This window comes from Ambystoma mexicanum, chromosome 2q (genome assembly GCF_040938575.1).
Source record: "Ambystoma mexicanum isolate Mex_15411 chromosome 2q, UKY_AmexF1_1, whole genome shotgun sequence".
In the NCBI taxonomy this organism is placed as follows: Eukaryota; Metazoa; Chordata; class Amphibia; order Caudata; family Ambystomatidae; genus Ambystoma; species Ambystoma mexicanum.
Genome location: NC_090924.1, coordinates 151,137,019 through 151,158,328, shown reverse-complemented (window position 1 = coordinate 151,158,328; position 21,310 = coordinate 151,137,019). Strand labels below are relative to the sequence as shown.

Below are 21,310 nucleotides of genomic sequence, written 5' to 3'. Positions count from 1 at the left end.
GAGATTCTTCTTATAGGGACACCTGTACCACATTTCCCTCCTGCACTCTGGCCGCCCTCTATGGGCTCACATCCCTCTCCTTCCACTGAAGCCAGAAACCTTGGGGTCATCTTCGACTCCTCTCTCTCCTTTACTCCTCGCATCTTGGACCTTGCCAAGAAGGCCCACTTTCAACTTCACCTCCTTAGAGTCATTCTTCCTTTCCTCACCTTCCCCAGAAACTCAATGGGCCTCATTACGAGGATGGAGGAAACCGTGCAGCTTTTAGCGGCATGGCTACCCCCATACCAGGTACAAGGTACCGGGTCTGGGTTCCTTGAATGAGGAATTACTGGGCCATTCCGACCTTGGAGGGCCCGGTAATTCCTCATTCAAGGAACCCGGACCCGGTACATCCCCATTCCCATTCGAGCCCCCATAGGGCTCAATGGGAATGGGGATGATGCTAACAACGGGCCCGTTAAAAACGGGCCCGTTGTTAGCATCCTGGTCTGCTCGCGGGACCCGTTAAGGACGCCTGGTAAAACCAGGCGTCCTTAGCGGGTTCCCGCAAGCAGACCTCGTAATGGGGCAGTAAGGGGTTGGCGGCTCCGGCACCTTTACCGGTGCCGTTAACCCCTTACCGCCCTCCGTAATGAGGCCCAATGTCTCTAGAGCTCTGGTCCACTCCAGGCTGGATTACTGTAACAGCCTCTTTCTCAACCTGCCTCTTTCTTCACTCCATCCTCTTCAACTAATCTAGAATAAGGCTGCAAGACTTATCCTTGGCCTCAAGCACAGGTACTGTATCTCTCCAGCTCTAAAATCTCTCCACTGGCTCCCGGTTGCTGCAAGGATCAAATACAAGACCCTTTACATCATCCACAAGGCTGTCTGAGGCCTAGGACCACACTACTTGCAGCTCTCTCTTACTAAACACTCTCCTTCCAGATCCCTTCAATCTTTTTTGCTCCAACTCTGTGCTGATCAAACATTTCTCCAAGCAGAGAGCTGGGGGCAGATCGCCTCAGCTGGCTCCCTCCTGTGGAACAGTCTCCCTCTCTCTCTCTCTCTCCATCTTGAACCAGACCACCTCAAGTTCTGCAAACAACTCAAGACTGTTCTCCTCTACTCCTCCCTCCCTCTCCCCCCCTCTGTTGCTGAGATTGGCAGCCTGGTCCCTCAAGAGTCCAATTGGGTCCTGGCCCTCTGCCCAATCGCCACCAGCATCTTGGCCCTGCAGTGTCCTCTCGGCCCACACCCACCTGTCAGGTGGTTTGCCTCCGCCCTGCACTTACTTTTGGGCGGTAGACCTCTCCCTTTGTTTGGAAGGTCTCCGTCCATGCACTTACCTGTTGCCTCCCCAACAGGCACTTCTAGCACTTCCTCCCCTGGGGAACCCTAATAGCACTTACCCACAACCCACCCCCTTTTTACTTTTCACTGCACTTGCATGTTCCGAATGTCACAAGGCCTAGTAGGACCACTGTTCGTTTCTATTTATTCATTGTCATTTTCATTATTTATTTGCTCTCTTGTTCCCTTCCCTTTTGCCTTGTGGTGCTTTGAAACACTGTCTTGCTGTATAAACGCCTTATCAATATCCAATAAATACAAAATAAACAAAATAATTAACATTGTCCAGATGGAAATACAAACACTTGGTTTGTCATCAATTACACTGTACAGCTATGCAAAAATAAACATTTTACCTTGCCAAACATTCCTGTAAATGAGCCCACCCACAACTACAGATATGTTCTGATTAACAGCATTCAGGAAATGTACTTTGGCACGAATATCAGGATTATTACATGTACTTTGCTTTGTATCCCACCTCTATGGCACTGGGACTCCTCCAAAGTTGGCTTTGGCAGGATTATTGTTTCTCACTTTAATTACTTACACATACTTGTAGGCTTCACCAGCCTGGATATGAAGCACACGTTTCCATTAACTCCCCGATGCACAGGATGTGTGTCCATATGATTCTCTCCCTTTCTGATACTAAAAATGGCTTTCCCATCCTTCATAGACAGTGTGTTTCTTTCACTCTCTTTGCAATGGGTTGCATGCTCGTTGCACTCGTTCAGGCTTTCACAGTGTGACTTCTTCAGCTTTGAAATGTAATATTTGCATCGCTCCCATTGCAGATTACCTTGATCGTGTGCTTGTTCTGGTTTCCCTGCATCTCATACCGTGACTGGCTTTACAGAGCCTATCGCCCTCACGGTGGGAGCGTTGATTCGTGCTCGCCTCGCTCGTGCCAGTACTCACTGTGTGGAGCTTCCAGACTTGGGCTTCTTGCTTTTTTCTTGTTTCGGTTGTACTTTAGTGGTCACGCTACCAGGAAAGATGGGTTGCTCCACGTTTAGGCCCATTTCCTGACTGGAGCTTCTTGCTTGGCCAGTATACCCACTTTAAAACCTCCAGCTAGCGGGCGTCTCTCCCGCTACGCCACCTCTGGCTCCGTGGCTGCGCGTAGCTCTGCCCCTCCAGGACGTTTTCACGGAGGCTCTGCAGACTGTTGATTCGCCTCTCTCCGTAAGGGTCACGTGTAGCTTCTCTGGTCCCTCTCCATTCACAGTTCTTATTCTCTGTACATAAGTCACCACAATTAAAAAAAGGTTTGTCCTTCTTCCTTTACAGTGGCCTTCAGACAACAGTCAGTATTACCTGAAGCCAAAAGAGTGGAAGGAGGATTGCTGGTATTTGTAGTTACAATCTGAGAACACACAGTTCTTTCCAGTTCTATGTAGGTGGGATTCATGGAGGTCCCTCTTGGACTGGGAGTCCTTGTCCCAGATAGGGGAGTCACTCCCAGTGAGGGCCCACTTGCCCAGACCCCTAGGGAGGTTCTTGCAGAGAAAGCTCACCTCCTTGGCCTCACAAGGGATTTCTCCCTTCTGGGGAGGAGGGACGAATTGTCCAGATTCATCACAATATCCATGCAGTAAATATCATATTCAGTCTGAACTCATAACTAGATCAGTCTTAAAATGTCAGGTATTCAAAACGCCACACATTTTTAATGCACCACCATACTCAAAACTAGAAAGTAGAGATAGCTATTCTAATGTTAATATCCCTTGCAAAGTCTTAATAGGACCCAACTTTGATGCATTTATATATTTCCTGCTAATTTGCATTGCCAGCCCTAGCACTTAACTTCATTACTCTCCTGATCTACCACCTAACTACTCAACTTTCCCTAATGATCTACATGCACTTGCTCAATACGCTGTGCCCCACTCTAAAAGAATCATCCTACTGGGTGATCTCAACAATTGGGCATATGCTCCAGAAACCGGGGCAGGTATGGAAAATATGGGCAGATAAGGGGCCTCATTGCATTGTTGGCGGTCCGGAAACAAGGGTGGCAGTAAGCTCACCGGCACCCTTGTTTCCAGACCGGCAAACTCATGTTTGCTTGCCAGAGCCACTGTGCCCGACAGGTCTGACCATGCCGGGCGCAGCTGTCACGGTAGGCAAACCCTTCACGGTGCACCAGCACCATTAGCAACGGTGCCGGTGCTTCCGTGTCCCCCACTCCCATAGAGTCCTACAGGACTCTATGGGAATGGGGATTATCAAATATACTGGTGCCTGACTTCCCGGCCGCTGGACTCGTAATGAGTCAGTCGCATCAGGAAGTCAGGTGGCAATACATTTTTATGGGTCTGGCGGCAACCCGCCGGTAGCACTGGCAAAGTTACTGCCGGACCCGTAATGAGGCCCAAGGATAATATTGACTGAAAACAACAAATGGATAAACCAATTAACATTGGAGAGCATAGACTGGAATGCAATAACAAAGATCCATAGACACTTCAGTTAAGGCACAAATAAGTCCTTTATTCCAGTTATACTTAGGTCCATAACTTACATGAGAGGAACCCACTGGCTCCCGCTACCTGGCTACATATCTCCAACTGCCTGGGTTGGAAAGCCAGCTCACTAGCATTCCCTTGCTCATACATCAACATTCTTACCTTCCAACATTCTCTCTGACCTCACACATTCAAGACTAGCTTGCATCCATCAATCCAGTAAAGCACTTCACAACATGGAACTCTAACTGTCTTTAATTCTCAACCTTAACATAAGCTGCTAGCTACCCCAATCTTGGTCTGATCAGATCCTCATGAATTTCAATCTACACTGAAGGGCACGATTATACCTTCCAAAGTTATTGCACCCATTCCAACTACCGAGACTACTAACATCAGAACCTCTGAACCGACCAGGCATTCACTGGACTAAGTACATGTGGTCTGGAGAGGACTCTTAAGTGACAACTCTTTGCCTTCTGGAACTTTCTTCAACTCGAACAAAGAGTCAACAGATACTGCCTTAAATTTCATATGGGACCTAGAAGCCTACATTTTCCTAGGCACTTTTAGCCCATCCTACTAACTGGCTGAGGCATCCCTATTTATCCTCCGAGTCCACAAAACTCCGAAACACTATGAAAGCTGATGTAACCTTTTATGTCTAATCCACCAGCCCAGTGTCTATAAATGCAGCCTTTTCCAATGAACTTATGTGCTCATGTTTTCTATACTATGAAGCGTTCTGAATAGGATACCAAGTGCCATAAGCGGCATGCGAAAAATCCCCAAAGTTACATAAAATAAATAAGATCACAAAATATATAAACAGAACAGACAAACATGTAATTGTATGCTGTGGTAGGCCCATGCTGCCCTGCTACCTACATCCACAAAGCAAAGCAGAAACATTCATTAAACAAGGGAACAAAACAGTGATGTCTATTACCTTAAACCGCTTGTCCAAGTAGGCTGGAGACACCCAACCTTGCCTGGAGGCGCTTGTCTTCGTAGGCTTCGTTCTGACCAGCCACTTGAGAGGATGTGCTGAGTCCAGGACCTCCACATATTGTCCTTCTTTCAACGTAATGGTCTCTTTATCTGCTCCAACAGGATTGTAGTCGGCTGTGGCCATGTAGATGTCAAAAATCTACAGCAATGAAGTAAATTAGGACCACAGTCAAACTGCTTATCCAGGTACTGCATATCACATATTGTAGATGTTTACACACAGGCCAAATAAGAACATAACAATACTCTTCTATAATTAAATATATTCAGAAATGTATTGTTGCCACTGAAGCTCAAGCCAAGTTGGGCTGTAGCCCTTAAATGCGGTGGTAACGGTATTACCGCCGTATTTAAGGGCTGGCCCTATCACAAGTTGGGCGCTAAATCGGCTGTTTTACCTCCAGCTTTTTTCTGGAGGTGAAAATCCCTGTTTTCGGCTGTATTACAGCCGGCTTTATTAGCCCGCAGAATTAGCAACGAAAATTCCCCATTGGATCCAATGGACCCATTCAGGAATGGGGATTTATCGTTAAGGCCCAACCCGTGATCCGGTGGTAATACCACCGGACCAGTCGGCGCTAGGGCTATTACAGTCGGCGGTATTACAGCCGGGAATACAGCCCAACTCGTGATGAGGCCCTATAAACACAATTGCTGAAAACTTGCATATTCTCCCAGAGCAGCACCTGATTATGTTGCGCCCTCTATGGTATGTATAGCCAAATCTACTGTGCTGTTGGTATTAGAGCAAGACTAATGTGTTATTGATGAGTAAGGTGGACATGGTAAGCGCATGTAATACTTTAAATGCCTCTCATTATGAGTTGGGATTCCATGGGATATTTACCCCAGGGGCTACAAAGAAAGTATTGCAGTGAGTACATTATCCATGTTAATCCTATGCATTACTGTGTATGTACCCATGCCGTAAATATCCCATGCAAGTCCAACTCAAAATTCTTTGTTAATGTCACAAAAATATTTTTCTGACTTATGTCTTTTCAATAACATTCACTCTTTTGCAGAGGCCAAGGGGGTGGTTGTCTGCAGCACTTTCTGTCTACCAGCTACACTTCAAGAGCAGTATTGCCAAAAATGGTGCCGGGCAATTCTGCACATGCTCCTGACACATAAAGACATTTACACACAACAAATGATGCAAAATTGTCATTTATACTAAGAGACCCGAGCATAAATATCAGTGCAAACTGGACAGGACTGGAGAGAAATTGCAGAAGTGGATATTGCCATTGTCGCTGGTGATTAAATACCACCCATTACTGGTGAGAAAACAATATCCAGAGTAAAAACTGCGCTATTGTGCTGGTGCTACATTTTCCACGGGTGGCAAATGCAGTGTCACTGATGGAAACTACATTACTACGGCCCAGCAATGTTAAAAACTCAATGCTCAAAATGTATGATAAACTTTTGTCCCAAAAATGGTAAATCTCACAGCCAGTTTTGAGTTGGTCTTAAAAGGTGTTAATCCCATAAGCAGATGCAGCAATGTGAAGCATGAGCTATCTGTCTACAGCAAAAACACATTGGGCCTCATTACGAGGTTGCCGGAAAACCTGCTGGTAGGTGGTGGGTTTCCGGGAACCTCGTAACAGCCGTACTGCCGCTTGATATCCCGATGCCACTGTGGCAGGCAGGACTCTATGGAAATGGGGACACAGAAGCACCAGGACCGTTGTGCTGGTGCTTCTGTGACAATCATGTCAGTAAGCAGCTGAAAACCCGGCAGGTCAGGCCTGTCGGGTGACCGGGCCCCCTACCCGCATTGTTGTAGTATGGCGGCTCCAGAAAGGGTGCTGGTATATTGCTACTGGCACCCTTATTTCTCGACCGCCATACTTGTAATGAGCCCCATTCAAAGATAGACGAATGGGCTATGTTGAAGGTACTGTAATGAATCTGTGAGGAAAAATCAGGGCTAAATGAAGACTGCCTTAATGCAAAGTGAGAACACTGTGAGAGCACAATCCCTTAATTAACTGGAAAGTGGGTTCGGTGCATTTTGAATCCGATCTCTGTCAACACTATTGTCTAACAGCAACCACTAGCATCGATACACCTGCTCAAGCGTTGGGAGTCATAGCTCAATTAACCCTAGAAGAGCCCACTGTTCCCTCTACAGAACACCACACAGTTGGATTGGTCTCCACACTCATTCCAGCTCAATACCAAGATTTCATGGGAGTGTTTTACCATGGTTCGTCGGAAGTCCTACCGCCACATCGTCCGTACGACTGCCCAATAGATCTGGTTCTGGACAGTGCTATTCCCACAGGCCGTATCTATTCCCTTTCCCCTACTGAAGACCTAGCCCTCAAGGAGTACATTCGGAAATCCCTCCGTTTGGGCCAGATACGTCCTTCTACTTCCCCGGCGGCTAGCCCCATCTTCTTTGTACCCAAGAATGAGGGTGACTTACAGCCTTGTGTGGACTATCGCCGACTCAATGCCATCACGAAGAAAGACCGCTACCCCATTGCACTAATCACGCCCCTGTTGAACCGTCTCAAGCACGCCACTGTTTTCACTAAATTGGACCTCTGTGGTGCCTACAATCTAGTCCGTGTGTGTCCCGGAGATGAATGGAAGACCGCTTTTTGTACCTGCTATGGCTTGTACAAGTACACGGTCATGCCGTTCAGTTTGTGCAACGCTCCGGCCACGTTCCAGAGGTTAATGAACGACATCTTCTCTGACATCCTGGACGTGTTCGTTGTGGTCTATTTAGATGACATCTTGATATTCTCCCAGACCATGAAGGAACACGTATAACACGTTAAGGAAGTGCTTTCCCCCCTACGAAGCCACTCCTTGTTTGCCAAACCTGAGAAGTGCCAGTTCCATGCCGACTCCGTAGAGTTCCTTGGTTTTCACATCTCGTCTGGAGGGCTAGCCATGAATACCTCCAAAGTTCGAGCGGTGTTGGACTGGCCGGTCCCCGATTCCCTGAAGGTGCTCCAGTCTTTCCTTGGCTTCGTTAACATTTACAGGCGGTTTATCTCTGGGTTCTCATCTCTGGTGGCTCCTCTTACCTCCCTGACTAGCCCTCGCTCTCCTTTCTTGTGGACAGAGGCACATCAACGAGCCTTTGAGGCCTTAAAGACGGCGTTCACTACCGCCCCTATTCTACAGCACCCAGACCCCGAACTGCCGTTCATAGTGGAGGCTGATGCCTCATCCGTTGCCCTAGGTGCTGTATTGTCACAGACTTGCTCTACCTCTGGTCATCTTCACCCCGTGGCTTTCCATTCCCGTAAGTTCACAGATGCTGAGTCCCACTATACCGTGACCGAAAAAGAACTACTGGCGGTCATGGACGCATTCCGCGTTTGGCGACATCATCTCTTGGGTGATAAGCACCGTATCACGGTTTATTCCGATCACCAGAACTTACAGGACCTAGCGTCCCTGAAATGTATCAACAGCAGACAGGTCAGGTGGCATCTCTTCTTTGCGGCCTTTGATTTTGTTATCAAACATCGCCCAGGTTCTATCCATGGCAAAGCCGATGCCTTATCGCGTTCCCCTGGGGGGTGGCCTTGCCGACGTTTCCAGATACCCTTCTAGATGTCGGTAAGGGGGTTTGTTTGTGTACTCCGACCTTGCCCTTGCTTGACGCAATACGGAACTGGGTTACCTTACACCCAGATCAGTTGTCCGATTGGGATTTGGTGGTTCACAACGGTCTTCCCTTTGTTTCTGATCGGCTATTCCTGCCCACGGTAGATACCCGCAACATGGCCTTGGAGTGGGCCCACGACGCTCCGGTTCATGGACATCCCGGTCAGAAACGCACTTTGGAGTTGTTGAGAAGGTGGTGCTGGTGGCCGTCTATGAGAAGGGATGTTGAATCGTACGTCAACGCATGTGCTGTTTGCGCGCAGAGTAAGCATCGTAGGGGTCGCCCTGTGGGTCTCTTGCTTCCTTTACCTGTCCCTCCAAAACCATGGCACACCTTGACCATGGACTTCGTTACTGAGCTACCCCGGATCTGGGGCTTTGATACCTTGTGGGTAGTCATCGACTCATTTTCTAAGATGGCTCACTTTATCCCTTGTAAGGGCATCCCCTCTGCACCTACACTGGCCCGACTGTTCTTCGAGAATGTCTTCTGTCTTTTCGGGCTTCCCTCGGCTCTCATCTCGGATAGAGGTTCCCAGTTTACGTCATGCTTTTGGCGGGCCCTGCCCAAGCTACTCGGTATGGACGTCCGCTTCTCCTCAGCATACCATCCCGAAACGGACGGCCAGACCGAAAGTCTTAACCAGACGCTGGAGCAGTACCTGCGTTGTCTGACCTTACAGATGCAGTCTTCTTGGTTAAACGTGTTACATCTCGCGGAATTAGCGTACAACAACGCCGTGCATTCCTCCACTGGTTTCTCCACGTTCTATGTGCTGTATGGTCAGCATCCTCGTGTTTTGCCCTTCACGGATCTGCCTCCCTCAGTCAACCCGGCTGCCCTTGCATGTGTTAGGGACCTGACCTCCATCCACGCTCAGGTGTCGACTCATCCTGTCGAGGCTCAGGCGTCCATGAAGGCGCAGGCGGATAGGAAACGGGTGATGGCCCCGTTGTATTCTGTGGGGTCCCGTGTTTGGTTGTCCACTCGTCACCTGCGGTTGGTGGGTTGCCACAAGCTTCTGCCTCGTTTTGTGGGTCCCTATGTTGTCACCCGTGTTATCAATCCTGTGTCCTATCGTCTTGCACTTCCAGGGTCCTGGCGGCTTCACCCCGTTTTCCATGTTTCCCTGCTCAAGCCCTGTCACGCTCCCACGCGGCTTTGCTCCCCTGTGGCTCCAGTGTCTCTGTCCACCCCGGATGTGTTTGAGGTCTCTGCCATTCTGGGTTCCCGTGTCTCTAGGGGGTGCCTCCAGTACCTCGTGAATTGGTCAGGCTATGGCCCCAAGGAGAGGTCCTGGGTCCCCGTCTGGTGGCGCGGTTCCATAGGGACAATCCTTCGTGCCCACGGGGTCGTGGGCCTTTGGGGGGGGCTCTGTCACGCACTCTGTCACACACTCCACTCACTCTCCCTTCAGTTCCTCTAGGGTTCCTGTTTCCCGCCCCCGTCCTCTTGCCCGGTTCCGGTTCACATGTGCTTTCCTCGAATCCCCAGGTGCCACGGCGCCAAGTGCCACAGCGCATGGTTCGGCATGCTGATTGCCCACGGAGACGCCTGCTCCATTGGCATCTTCCCTGGCGGTTGCGAGACCGGCTTCTTCCGCGTCACATGACCACCGCCTCCCGCTCGCGTGTTTCTCAAATAGGCTCACGTGATGCAGTCACGGCTCATGTGACCGGGAGGAAGTAGCAGCGCTAGTATTTAAACGGCTGCATCGTAGTGCTTCGGTGCTTCACAGCTGTTCTCTTGGACCCCTGTACGGCGCTATACTTATCTTTTGTTACCTCTGGATTTTGGACTCGGATTTCACTACGGACTGTTATCGGATTACCCCTGGCTCTGGTTTCTGCTTCTTGGATTCATTGCTACGGTCACGGACTGCCTCTCGGACTTCTATCCACTACGTTCTGCCTTCATTGTGCGGATTCTGGCACCCGGTGGGCCCGGCTCTTGCAACACTGCTGGGATCGCTACACTGCTGAAGGAACAGCCTTGTTGGGTCTCGGAACCTCCCCTATAGGTACAACTGATACGCCACGGACACCTCTTGGTAAGACCGTTCCACTTACTTGTTGATTGGTTGGTTGTTGATGCTGTTTTGGCTTGATACTTAACCAGTGTTTCCCTTACAGTGGTTCGGGGTTCCACGAGTTCCGCAGTTCCGGAAGAACATCTCCCACCTGTGGCATCAAAGGTTGTACAGAGAGTGACTTTGATTCTCTCTGTGCGGCACTTGTGGACAGAGGACTCTTCGACTACACGACAGTCAAGACACAACATACATCAAGTGAAGTAAATGAATCATTATTTAATTGAAACTCTATTTAAAGTAAACTTTATTTCTTTTACCAACCACTGTCGGATTATCGTACAAAGTTTATAAAAATATGTTGGATGGTGCAAAATATCTTATGGGGTAAATGTGCAGAAAAGCAGTGGTGCTTTTTTTATTGGTTTGAATCCCTCATGTGTTCATTTCATCCTAATATTGTGCCGACTTAAAATTGACCAGAGTTTCGTCTCAGAGTAAACCAGTTGCCACACTTGACAGTATTTTTCCCCAGGGGATTCTTAATAAAAGAAACTTAAAATCACAATAGCTCGATATTTGCAATGTACTTGGAGATTAGTATCAGTTGGTACGAACCTGTTTGTTTTATTGCTGAAGCTTCAAAAGTAAATTCCCCCATTAAAAGTGCCACTTTTGAACCCTGTCTTGCATTAAAGCCTAGCATCTGTTATGCCATCTTTTACGTTAATGCAGGAGGACAAAGCAGGTCTATCATCTCATTACAAATTAATCTTTCACTGAACTCATTATACAGATGTGTTCACGTCAGTTATATGCTGAAGCATAAGATGTTGATGACTGGGAAAATGCAGGGTATCATTCAAATATCAAGCAATACCTTTTGGCTCATAACTTTGAAACCATACCAGTTATATACATGGGACATGCATTTCGAAGCTGAGTGTCTCTTCTTTACATTTCCTGGTACTACTACACATTACATTATTAAAATGATTACTATTCATAGAATAATGGATGAATATGCTATACATTCATGTCACATCCCCAGACATGCATCTGTAATCATAGAGCACAACAATCTATTTCTCATTTTTGTAGCTGGTTGTTACTGTGAATGATGGAATAAAAACACATTGGGCCTCATTACGAGTTGCCCGGTAAAACCGGGTTCATTACCGGCATGCCGGAATGAGCGGGTCCGTGCTCGTATGAACCCGCTAATAGCGGGTGATTACGAGTGCGCGAGCACGCGCGTCCCCCCCATGCCGGTAGTGGCAATACCGCCATGCCGCTAAAGGGCCTCCAACTCCCCTATACCGGCATCGCGGGACCCGCCCATAGCAGTACCGCCTCATACCAACCCCTAAATACCGGCATGGTAATACCGGCATGGTAATACCGTGTTCGCCAAAAAACTGACCCGGAAATTACGTCATCGCGCAGGAACGGGAAATGGGCTGGTGGCCATCTTTAAAAACACAATCCATTGCCATCCTCCATAACCACCAGCCGATACTCGGAGAGCACAGTGGATATCCATACAGGATGTCAAAGGCTACCAGGGAGACCACCCCCCGGCTGCGTAAACAGCGTTACTCAGACGCAGAGCTCACCATATTAGTGGACACTCTAGCTGCACATGGAGAGACAATACAATCCCACGACAAGAAGCGGGAGGTGCAGCAACAAAAGTGGCAAATCTGGCAGGAGGTAGCCCGCAAGGTATCAGCCGTAGGTCCCACCCCGCGCAGTGTGAGGGACTGCAGGAAGCGGTGGGATGACCTCCGGTTGAGGGTATGCAATATCATGGCCACCAATCGGAGGGAGGCCATGGCCACAGGCGGGGATGCCCACCCCCCTGCCAAATTGATGCCCTGGGAGGAGACGGCCAGCAGATTCATCAGTCCTGAGTCCATCGAGGGATTATGCGAGTTGGAGATGGGTGCGGCATCAACCGCGGAAGGAGGTGAGTGACCCTGCAGGTCCCTGTAGGGGAGACCATGAAGTAGCACAAGTGAAGTGGTAGAGAGTCTAGGCAAGGCAATGCATTTCCCAACACCCACATGACCATACCCAAATACAGATGGTGGGCCAAACGCTGCCACACTGAAATGCATGCTGAGTGCCCATCCCTTAACAGCCAACACACCTGGAGCTTGCCCATGTGATACTTCACACAAACCCAAAATCAATGGCATGCCACCTGCCATTAGTGAATGCTTACATGCCCCCTCTGAATACCCTGCGTGACACACCTGTAAGACATGAAAGCATGATCAAATGAACAATGAACAGCACCGCCACTGCCATGTCACACCATCACTGATGCCCTGCATCTCTTCTACCCCCCATGCACTGATGAGGAAGAAGCAACCCAGGAGACAACTGCGAGGGCATCCACCTCACACCGTAAGAAGAGGGCAACCACCACCACCACCTCCGCTGGAGACAAGCAGGCCACACCCACACTTTCCAAGGGGAGTCCCTGGAAGCACCCGCCTCCACTGGGGAAGAACTTGATGCCAGTGTGGAGCCTGAGGGAGACACTGAGGTGACAGGCCCGGCCACCCCGTGCCCCATGCCCACCCCTTCGCCCCAACACCTGCAGTCACCCACCTGCAGTGAAGTTGATCCCTGCCTCCGTGACTGTGACCTACCCACCTCTGAGGAGTCCAGTCCCGAAAATGTCATCCACGTGACTGCACAACCCACCACTCCAGCCCCCTCCAGAACCCTGGAGACACGATTGTCGATGGTGGAGGCCCAACAGGAGGCCATGTTAGACCTACTCCGCCAGTACATAGCAGACGGGGAGGAAACCAGGCGGGGTATTGCCACAGCAATTGCAGGGACCACAGCGGCCATCGAAGCAAACGCAGCCGCTGTCAATGCATCGGCTCGGCTAATGAGGGACTGCCTGGGGGCGGTGACACAGGTGCTGACCTCAATGCTGCTTCATATGCAGCGGCCACGGCTTGCAGGAGGTGTGGAAGCTGCCAGCGAATCACCTACTACCTCCACACCAGCTTCATCTGTCCCCACCAGCCCAGCGCGCCACAAACGTAGGAGTACAAGGCACACTGAAATGCCGCCTCTGGACAGGAAGAAGTCCCGGAAGTAGCGTGGGGGGACAATGGTAGTGGGACACAAGGTTGGGGGTGAAGGGGTGCATCTTGTGGAGTCTATTGGGGGTGTTGGTGTTTGTTGGGGGGGTCAGGGAGTTTGTTGGGGGGGGACTGGGAGTTTGTTGGGGGAATCTGGGAGGGGGAGTGGGCACATTTTTGCTGTTGTAAATAATACACACGTTGTGATAAGAAAAATCCATGGCTGGACATTGTTATTTTTGTGTGCATCCATTTAATGTGGTACGGTGTTCAGTGCCCAACTCCCAACATTCCCTGTGTGCATTTCCACATTGGCCCAGTGTCTGACTGACAAGAGTCTTTCATAGCCCCTGTATTTCAGAAGTATTCGTGAATTAGTGCTTGGTGTACAGCATAGCCATCCCGTGCATCACGTACTGGCAGGAGGGCTACTTCACCTCCGTCTCCATCCTCATCATCCTCACCCGGCCCATGCATGTCAATGTCAGGTGGCAGTGGTACATTTCTCCAGACGCACATGTTGTGCAGCATGACACAGGCCATGGTGATCTTTGCCACCTTCTCAGGCCTATATAGGAGTGCCCCACCAGACCTGCTGAGGCAGCGGAACCGCCCCTTCAACAGGCCAAAGGTCTGCTCAATCACAACACGGGTACGGGTGTGCACACGATTGTACTCCTCCTCATGGATGTTCTGCGGGTTACGCACAGGGGTGAGTAGCCACGGCCTCAAGGGATATCCTCCATCACCTGCAAGCAGATTCAAATAGGTGTGTGTCACTCTGAACTGCCACATTCAGGGAGCACAGTCATGGCGGCAGCTATTTGGTGTGGCCATGCACATGTCCCTGTAAGCATGAAAAAATGTTACCTAGGTGCAATCTATACTGTCATGAGGTGTGGTAGTCTGGATGGCGTTCAATAGATGATGCAGGGTGTAATCATGCATGTTGAGGCAGATATGCTGTGGTAGTGCAACAATGTTTTGACTCCAATTCATGCTGTTCATTATTTACTATGCATGGTCACACTGCCCACATTGTCACACTTGCCATCCTGTTCATTCATGCATTGCTTGCCATCACCAGGGTGGCCTGGTTGTGCCTCTTACTTGTTCTCATCGATATGCATTATTTGTGAGATGTGGCCCAGTGAAGTGTCATGTACCGTTTGGCTGGGTCAGTTGAGGAGTGTTTAGCCCTGCATTCATTCTCCACTCACTGGCTATTGCCACCCAGGTGTACTATTAACCCCCCCCCTTTCCCACCCTGGTGAAGTATCCCCCCCCTTTCCTACCCGGGTGCAGTACCCCCACCCCCTTCTGCATCCGCACACATGAGTACCCCACAGCATGGCTATGGGCCTGTTGTGCAACTCACCGAGCAGCCAGGCACGTGGTCCGGCATGTCGCTCCATGTGACGGGGTAGCGTGGAGTTGCGCAGTACCATGGCATCATGTGTGGATCCAGGAAATCGGGCGCAGCAATGGGTGATGATCTTGCTGGAGTCACATACCATTTGCACATTGATGGAGTGGTATTGCTTGCGATTGCAGTACAGCCCCTCTATGGCATGGGGGACTACCAATTCCACACGGGTGCAGTCGATGGCACCAACACAATTGGGCATGCCTGCCAGTGCATGGAAGCCTACTTTGGTTTCGGCTATCTCCTGGGCAGTCCGTGGTAGGGCTATGTGGGTGCTTGCGTGTTCCAGGAGGGCATCCAGCACTTGGTTCAGCATGCGTGAGAATAGTGGTTGTGAAATGCCATGCAGCTGGCCCACTGTGTGTTGGTAGGTGCCTGTGGCCAGGAAGTGTAGCACAGACACCACCTTCAGTAGTAGGGGATGGCAGTGCGTATTTGTATCTGGCTGGCAATGTCGTTCTGTATCATGTCCACAATGGTGGTGATGGTGTCACGGTCCAACCGGTACAGGGTGTGGATCTGCTCAGGGGTTAGGTTGAATGGGCTGGGTCTGGTGCGAGGGATTGGTGGCTGCCTACGAGGCGCTGGTGGCTGCGCTGGTGGTAATTGCTGGCCCTGTCTCACCCTCCTTCTCCTCCTGCCTCTCCTCTGTGCTGCCTGTTCTTACTGCTGTAGTTGTTGTTGTTGTTGCTGTTGTTGCTGTAGTTGTAGCAGTATAGGCATGTCCTCCTGCGCCATGATTGCAAATGCTAGTGGTAGCATTTTGGTGTAGGAAGGGGTGTGGTGTGTAGGTGTGCTCAGTTCATACTGGCACAGCCTCCTTTGACTCCACCTGTGGGGATTGTGTGCACCTGTGGCAGCTGTCTTGTATCTTGGTTGCTGTTTGCGGGTGGTCCGCGATGCCTGTTTTCCGGCATCATGCAGCCCGTTATTACCGGGTTCGCGATGCCGGTATTTGCATGTTTGCGTGGGTTGTAATTGGCACCTATTACCGGCATGACGGTATTTCCTGCCTGAAGAGGCGCGTGTACGCGCCTATGCCGCTATTTACGGCACAGTAAATAACGGGGCCGTTAATACTGGGTTTGTGGGTCAGAATGCTACGGAAGGTTAAATGATGCCGGTATTTACATACCGGCATCATTTTTCCCTTACCGGCATGACTCGTAATGAGGCCCATTGACTTTCAAAGTATTGAGAGCAGATTGGCCCCCCACCTTTTTTTGGTTCCAAATACAGAAATGATGATCCTTCAATGAAGATTGGGAGAAGGGAGGTTATTCAATAAGGGTATTTGACTATGAGGCAGTCCAATATAAAGATTGGGCCAGTCGAATAGTGTGACTTGATCCTGACATAAGCATAGAAATATTTGATACTTTGAAAAGTTGGAGCACAGAGCCAATAGCAATCTGACTCAGGAAAGAAATGCAGGTAGGAACACAACCTGTTCTTCTTGGATGGAGGGATTATTGAACCAAGTTAAGGGTTGCAGATGGGAAGATTCTGGTTCTAAGAGATGAGTCCTGTCCATAAGAGAACCTGCAGAGAAGGGAACCTGCATGAAAGCAGATCAAGAGGGGCCTGTTAACAGAGAATTCCCTGAGAACACATGAGGGTCTCTGGTGGCTTTACACCATTAAAGATCAATTCAAAGTGATAATACAAATTCCCCAAATAAAATGATATCTGCTCTTTCTGCACCATTTTCATTTTTCTGCTAAATTCCAGAAAGGGGGGTGGTTTTGGAAGGCGATATGAAAAGATTGATTAAAAAGGAAATATGCACAGTGCATTCTCAATGAGATGTCATTTTAATCCAACCCTAAATACATTTTAATATGTGTGGCAAAGATACAGATAGCCCTTCTGTGCAGTCAGCGCAGAGCTCTGTGTAAATTGTACCCAAAGTGGTTTCACAGAAACAGTTAACATTCATCTGTGATATGAAGATGTCTGTACCACAGCCTAATGATAATGTGTGTTCAGTGAAGGACTTAGCTTTTTTTAGGAAGGGAAAATGAGAGCAAGTTTAACTCGGTCATTTCTACTCCCATAAAAATGATGCAAATGGAAATCCCATATACCTTTCATTTTTTAAACTGCACAGTGGCACTCCATTAGTGAGATGAGAGGGGTGGGACACTTACACCTGTTTAATAAAACTATCAAAGCATTCTCCCGGGTTGGGTGGGTGAGTTGAAATAGTCTGTGCATTCTAAATTGATAACACTACTTCCCTGACCCAAACCTGCAAGACCTACATGCAATGCGTATTGGCCTACATTGAATTACATACCAAGCTAGAAACCGACAATCCCACACTTTCTCTAGCTAGATGTCTATTGCTATTCAGAATCAGACAAGTAGAGATATGTTTATGTAAATTGATGTTTATGTGTGAGAAATGGTGAGATTCAAGCAGGCACATTATTTTTATTTTTTGCGGGCAAGCTGGCTTTGATTGTGTAACATTGTGGTGACTTCCTCTACATAAAGCCTGGAGAGCAACTTTCGTTCATTTTTTTAAAAATGAATTTGAGTTTTGATCAAACCGCTTGTTTCTTGTAGAGAATTGCAAGGTGGGACTGTATACTAGGTGCATTAGATCAGGCCTGACATCTTAGTGAAGAAGCCATGCATATAACCAAAATATATCTTACAATTCACCTTCATTTGAAATTCGATATGGCCAGCAGTCTTTTAGTGCCGGTGGTCAATTGTTGACCTGGTTGGTGGTAATACATTTGCAACTGGAAATGTCTGAAAATATACATCAGCTGGATTTTAAACAATGGCTGTAATAATCAGGTGTAATTTGCTGCATGATGTAATACCATACCACTGACAACAGTACGTGAGAGCAATATCGCTGAGATCACTAACTACTGGAGTGGTAATCTCTTAGGAGAGCTATATTTGTCATGGTTTGGTCTGTCAGCAGTCTTCTTAGGATTACCACAGTGTTCCCAGAATCATAAGTATTTCTGAACGAAGCGCACATTTTTAGGGGACCCTATCCTGTTGTCGAATTTTTGTGTGTTTTCAGTGCTATGGTATTGTCTCCCAGGCTTGTGGAACACCTTGTGAAAAAGTGAATGCATTTTCTGAGGTTTTCCTAGTGTGCCTATTACGTTTTATAATTTCTGACAAGTCTGTCCTGTTTCTGATCTGTATATTTCATCTGGCTTTCCACAGTGTTATTTTACTGTGTGTGATACGTATATAGGAAGTCTAGAATGTGTGTAGTTTAGCCTCATTTGTCTGCATTTATAGGTTGTGTCCGTCTATGGCTTTGCCTCTCTGTTTGACATGCTTTGGAAAAAATCAATCTATTGTGTTTTGGATCTTTCTGTGGCAAGTATGTATGCAGAAGTCAAATTCTTCCTAAAGCAGCTACATGCTCAATTTGATGTGAGAGCAATGTCTGTGGTGTCACTGGCATGTTTTCATACTTGTGCATGCAACTTTGTCACAGACTTAAAGTCATGTGTAACATCCAGTATCCCATGTCACTTTCTCCCTCTGGAACAAATGAGCCATTAGGCACTTTCTAATTGCAAAGAGCAGGCCTCCAATAGATGATACCAACACATTTTCTAATGTTGTTGTAGCTGCATTTGGATTGTAACCCACTTAATTACCACTGGATTTACTAGAAAGTAACAGTTTGGTCACATCTTGTTCATTAAGTAGACATTTTTGGAAGACCAATAAAACTCAAGGCATGCGTTTTGTCATGAATAGCAGCGAGTCAGGTTTTTCATTCTTTGTTTTACATTACCTCTCCTCTGGCATCCCCGTCCTCTGATTCAGAGGATGATTCCATGGCGATGGAAGATGGTCTGGAGCGGCCATGACGAGGAGATGCAGATGGGGTCTTGGATTCGTCATCACTATCCATCCCTGGCATTCCAGGGACACGAAGAGAGGCTGAAATCAAGGACAATGGGTGGGGAGTTACATAGAGCAAGCTCATAATTTCAGATAAAACAATATCATTGGATGTTATGTTGTGCTATGCTTTGCGGTGTGGTATGTTATGCCCTGGTAAACACAAAACAAGAGACTAACAAAAATGTAACAAGAATTCTTCAACACAGGGATCCTCAGTGCAACTACAATAATTATATTCACCATGTATCAAAATTAGAGTCAGTAGTACATATTAGAAATATATTGATGTAACACTGGCATAAGTATTCATGCAGAGCAAATGGAAAGCATGTGAAGTGATTTGAAAATTGCAGAATTGTCCCATAAAATGGACATAATCAAGAACAAATTGAACATGAATTGTACACTTATATGTTGTGGTAAATATTATTTTTCTAGCCTGAAAAAGCTCTAGCAAGAGTGAAACACTCTAGGTAGGAAATGGCAGGAAATATGAATAGCTGACAAGTTTAATTATAAGCTGAAATTGAATGTTTGTTGCAATACATCATGTTTGTATATTACTACTCAAACTCAACCAAAAATGCACCAACCACTAAGAACTTCTTACACATGAATACGATTTTAAAGTATATTTATATGGTTTCCAAGGTGATCATCATAGTCATCATCACATGATATATATATTTGTTCATCATTATTTTATGGTTGAGAGAACTCAACCTTTAAAAAAACTTTTCAAATACATTCCACTAAAAATATAACAAATAAAACATATTTCATTTTCAGTTTAACAATCAATAACACCAATACTACAAGCAATTTCAAACATGATTACATTATATTTCATTTCACATTAAGTGCAAATCAAAGATAGATTAAAATTCAACTAAAATGAATAGTGTTACACATGCCAAAACTATTTTAAATTCAATGCTCTAATGAAGCATGATTGTCATCATTACATGATATAAACAATTACATTACAAAGCATGTTACATGCTGCATACTTGTTACGCTCACCTGGATCCCACAGGGGTGTCGATCGGACAAGGACAGCTGCGGTCTCCGTCAACGTGATGCGTAGTGCAGAGATGACTGTCTGGACTGGCCCGCCTAGTCTTGTCTGCTGGACCCGAAAAAGTATTTTCCTTATGTTTGTAAAAGATGAGCTCTCCATCCTGTGTGTCTTGCAGGGGCGCGTAGATACCAGTTACTTCACTGGTTTGAAGGCGTTGGGAGAGTTCCGGTAAGCATTGACTCTGAAGTCCCAGGCGCGATTGGTAAGTATCAAGTTCAAAGAGTTCAATGTGCCCGATGTTCACTCTTGTCCCCTTCCTTCCTTAAGTTGCAACTGAGTTCGTGAGAAGAAGGTCTCGTAGCTGCTAAGAGTCTGTGTTACCCAACACTGTCTGGTAACTATTGCATGCGTTAACATGTTGTTTTTCTCCCTCTTTACAGATGCGGCATATGAAGATATGAAGAATAATACCGCCAGTGGTAAATCAGGTAAGTCTATGGTGGTAAGAGGTATTTGTTGATTCCCTTGGCTCACCTTGTTATTCTTGTGCCCCTAGGTGCCGGAGTACGGCGAAGAAATGATGGAGACAGTGCCGGATCGAAAGATGCTGTGAGAACTGGTGAGTATGGCGCCGCGCTGGAGCTGGCGAAGCGAGGTGTGCAGGACTGATGTACTTTCCAGGTTGGGAGATGAAATGGATCCGGAATCAGGTGAGGAATTTGAAATAAGTTTGTTTTCTAACCTTGTCCTTTTCTTCCTCTTTATTCTAGGAGCTCCGGATTCGAGGCGGGCGTGGCAGAAGACTGGATGCTGGCTGCAGGCACGCGGGCGTGGCAGAAGACTGGATGCTGTCTGCAGGCACGGTGAGAGTCACGCTGCTGGATGCAGAATAACACGAAGCATGTGCTGCTGTTCGGGCGTGGTTTAAATAGCCTCCAAAGTAGTCCCAGGAAAGAAGTTCCCCAGGACCACACCCGTGTAAAAAACAGTCCCTGTAGTAAAATAGTCCCATCCAGGCCTCACGTTGGCTTGGATTTATTTGCAGCATGGTCTGCATGAGGTAAGTAATGTCTATGAGCCTGGCGCCTATGGCGCCAGGACTGATTTTTATTATGAGCCTGGTGCCTACGGCGCCAGGACTGAACCCAGACAGCCCCTAGCTGGGGCTGCTGGGGTTTTTGTAAATGTCTGGATGCCTGCTCCCGGGGCTGATGGGCTTGATCCGGATGCCCGGAGGTAGTCATCATGACAATACTACTATAGTGCATGAATCTTGTTTATATTTGCAATCCTATGCCAATTGCTCGACAACCCGTGTTTCGGTCTATGCCTAACACGTGTTGGCGAGCAATTCACACTGGATTGTA

General features: G+C 47.8%; 1 protein-coding gene across 12 annotated transcripts in view; it reads right to left on the bottom strand.

Annotated features, from left to right (window-relative positions):
* Window positions 1–21,310, bottom strand: part of OBSCN (obscurin, cytoskeletal calmodulin and titin-interacting RhoGEF) — a 3,169,051-nt gene that overhangs the window by 1,258,343 nt on the left and 1,889,398 nt on the right. For all 12 annotated transcript variants that reach the window (XM_069647058.1, XM_069647065.1, XM_069647061.1 and 9 more), the window contains 2 exons: window positions 18,810–18,958; window positions 4,759–4,959 (listed from right to left, as the gene is read on the bottom strand). In XM_069647058.1, the coding sequence (XP_069503159.1) occupies window positions 4,759–4,959; window positions 18,810–18,958 (350 nt within the window). The remainder of the gene's footprint in view (window positions 1–4,758; window positions 4,960–18,809; window positions 18,959–21,310) is intronic.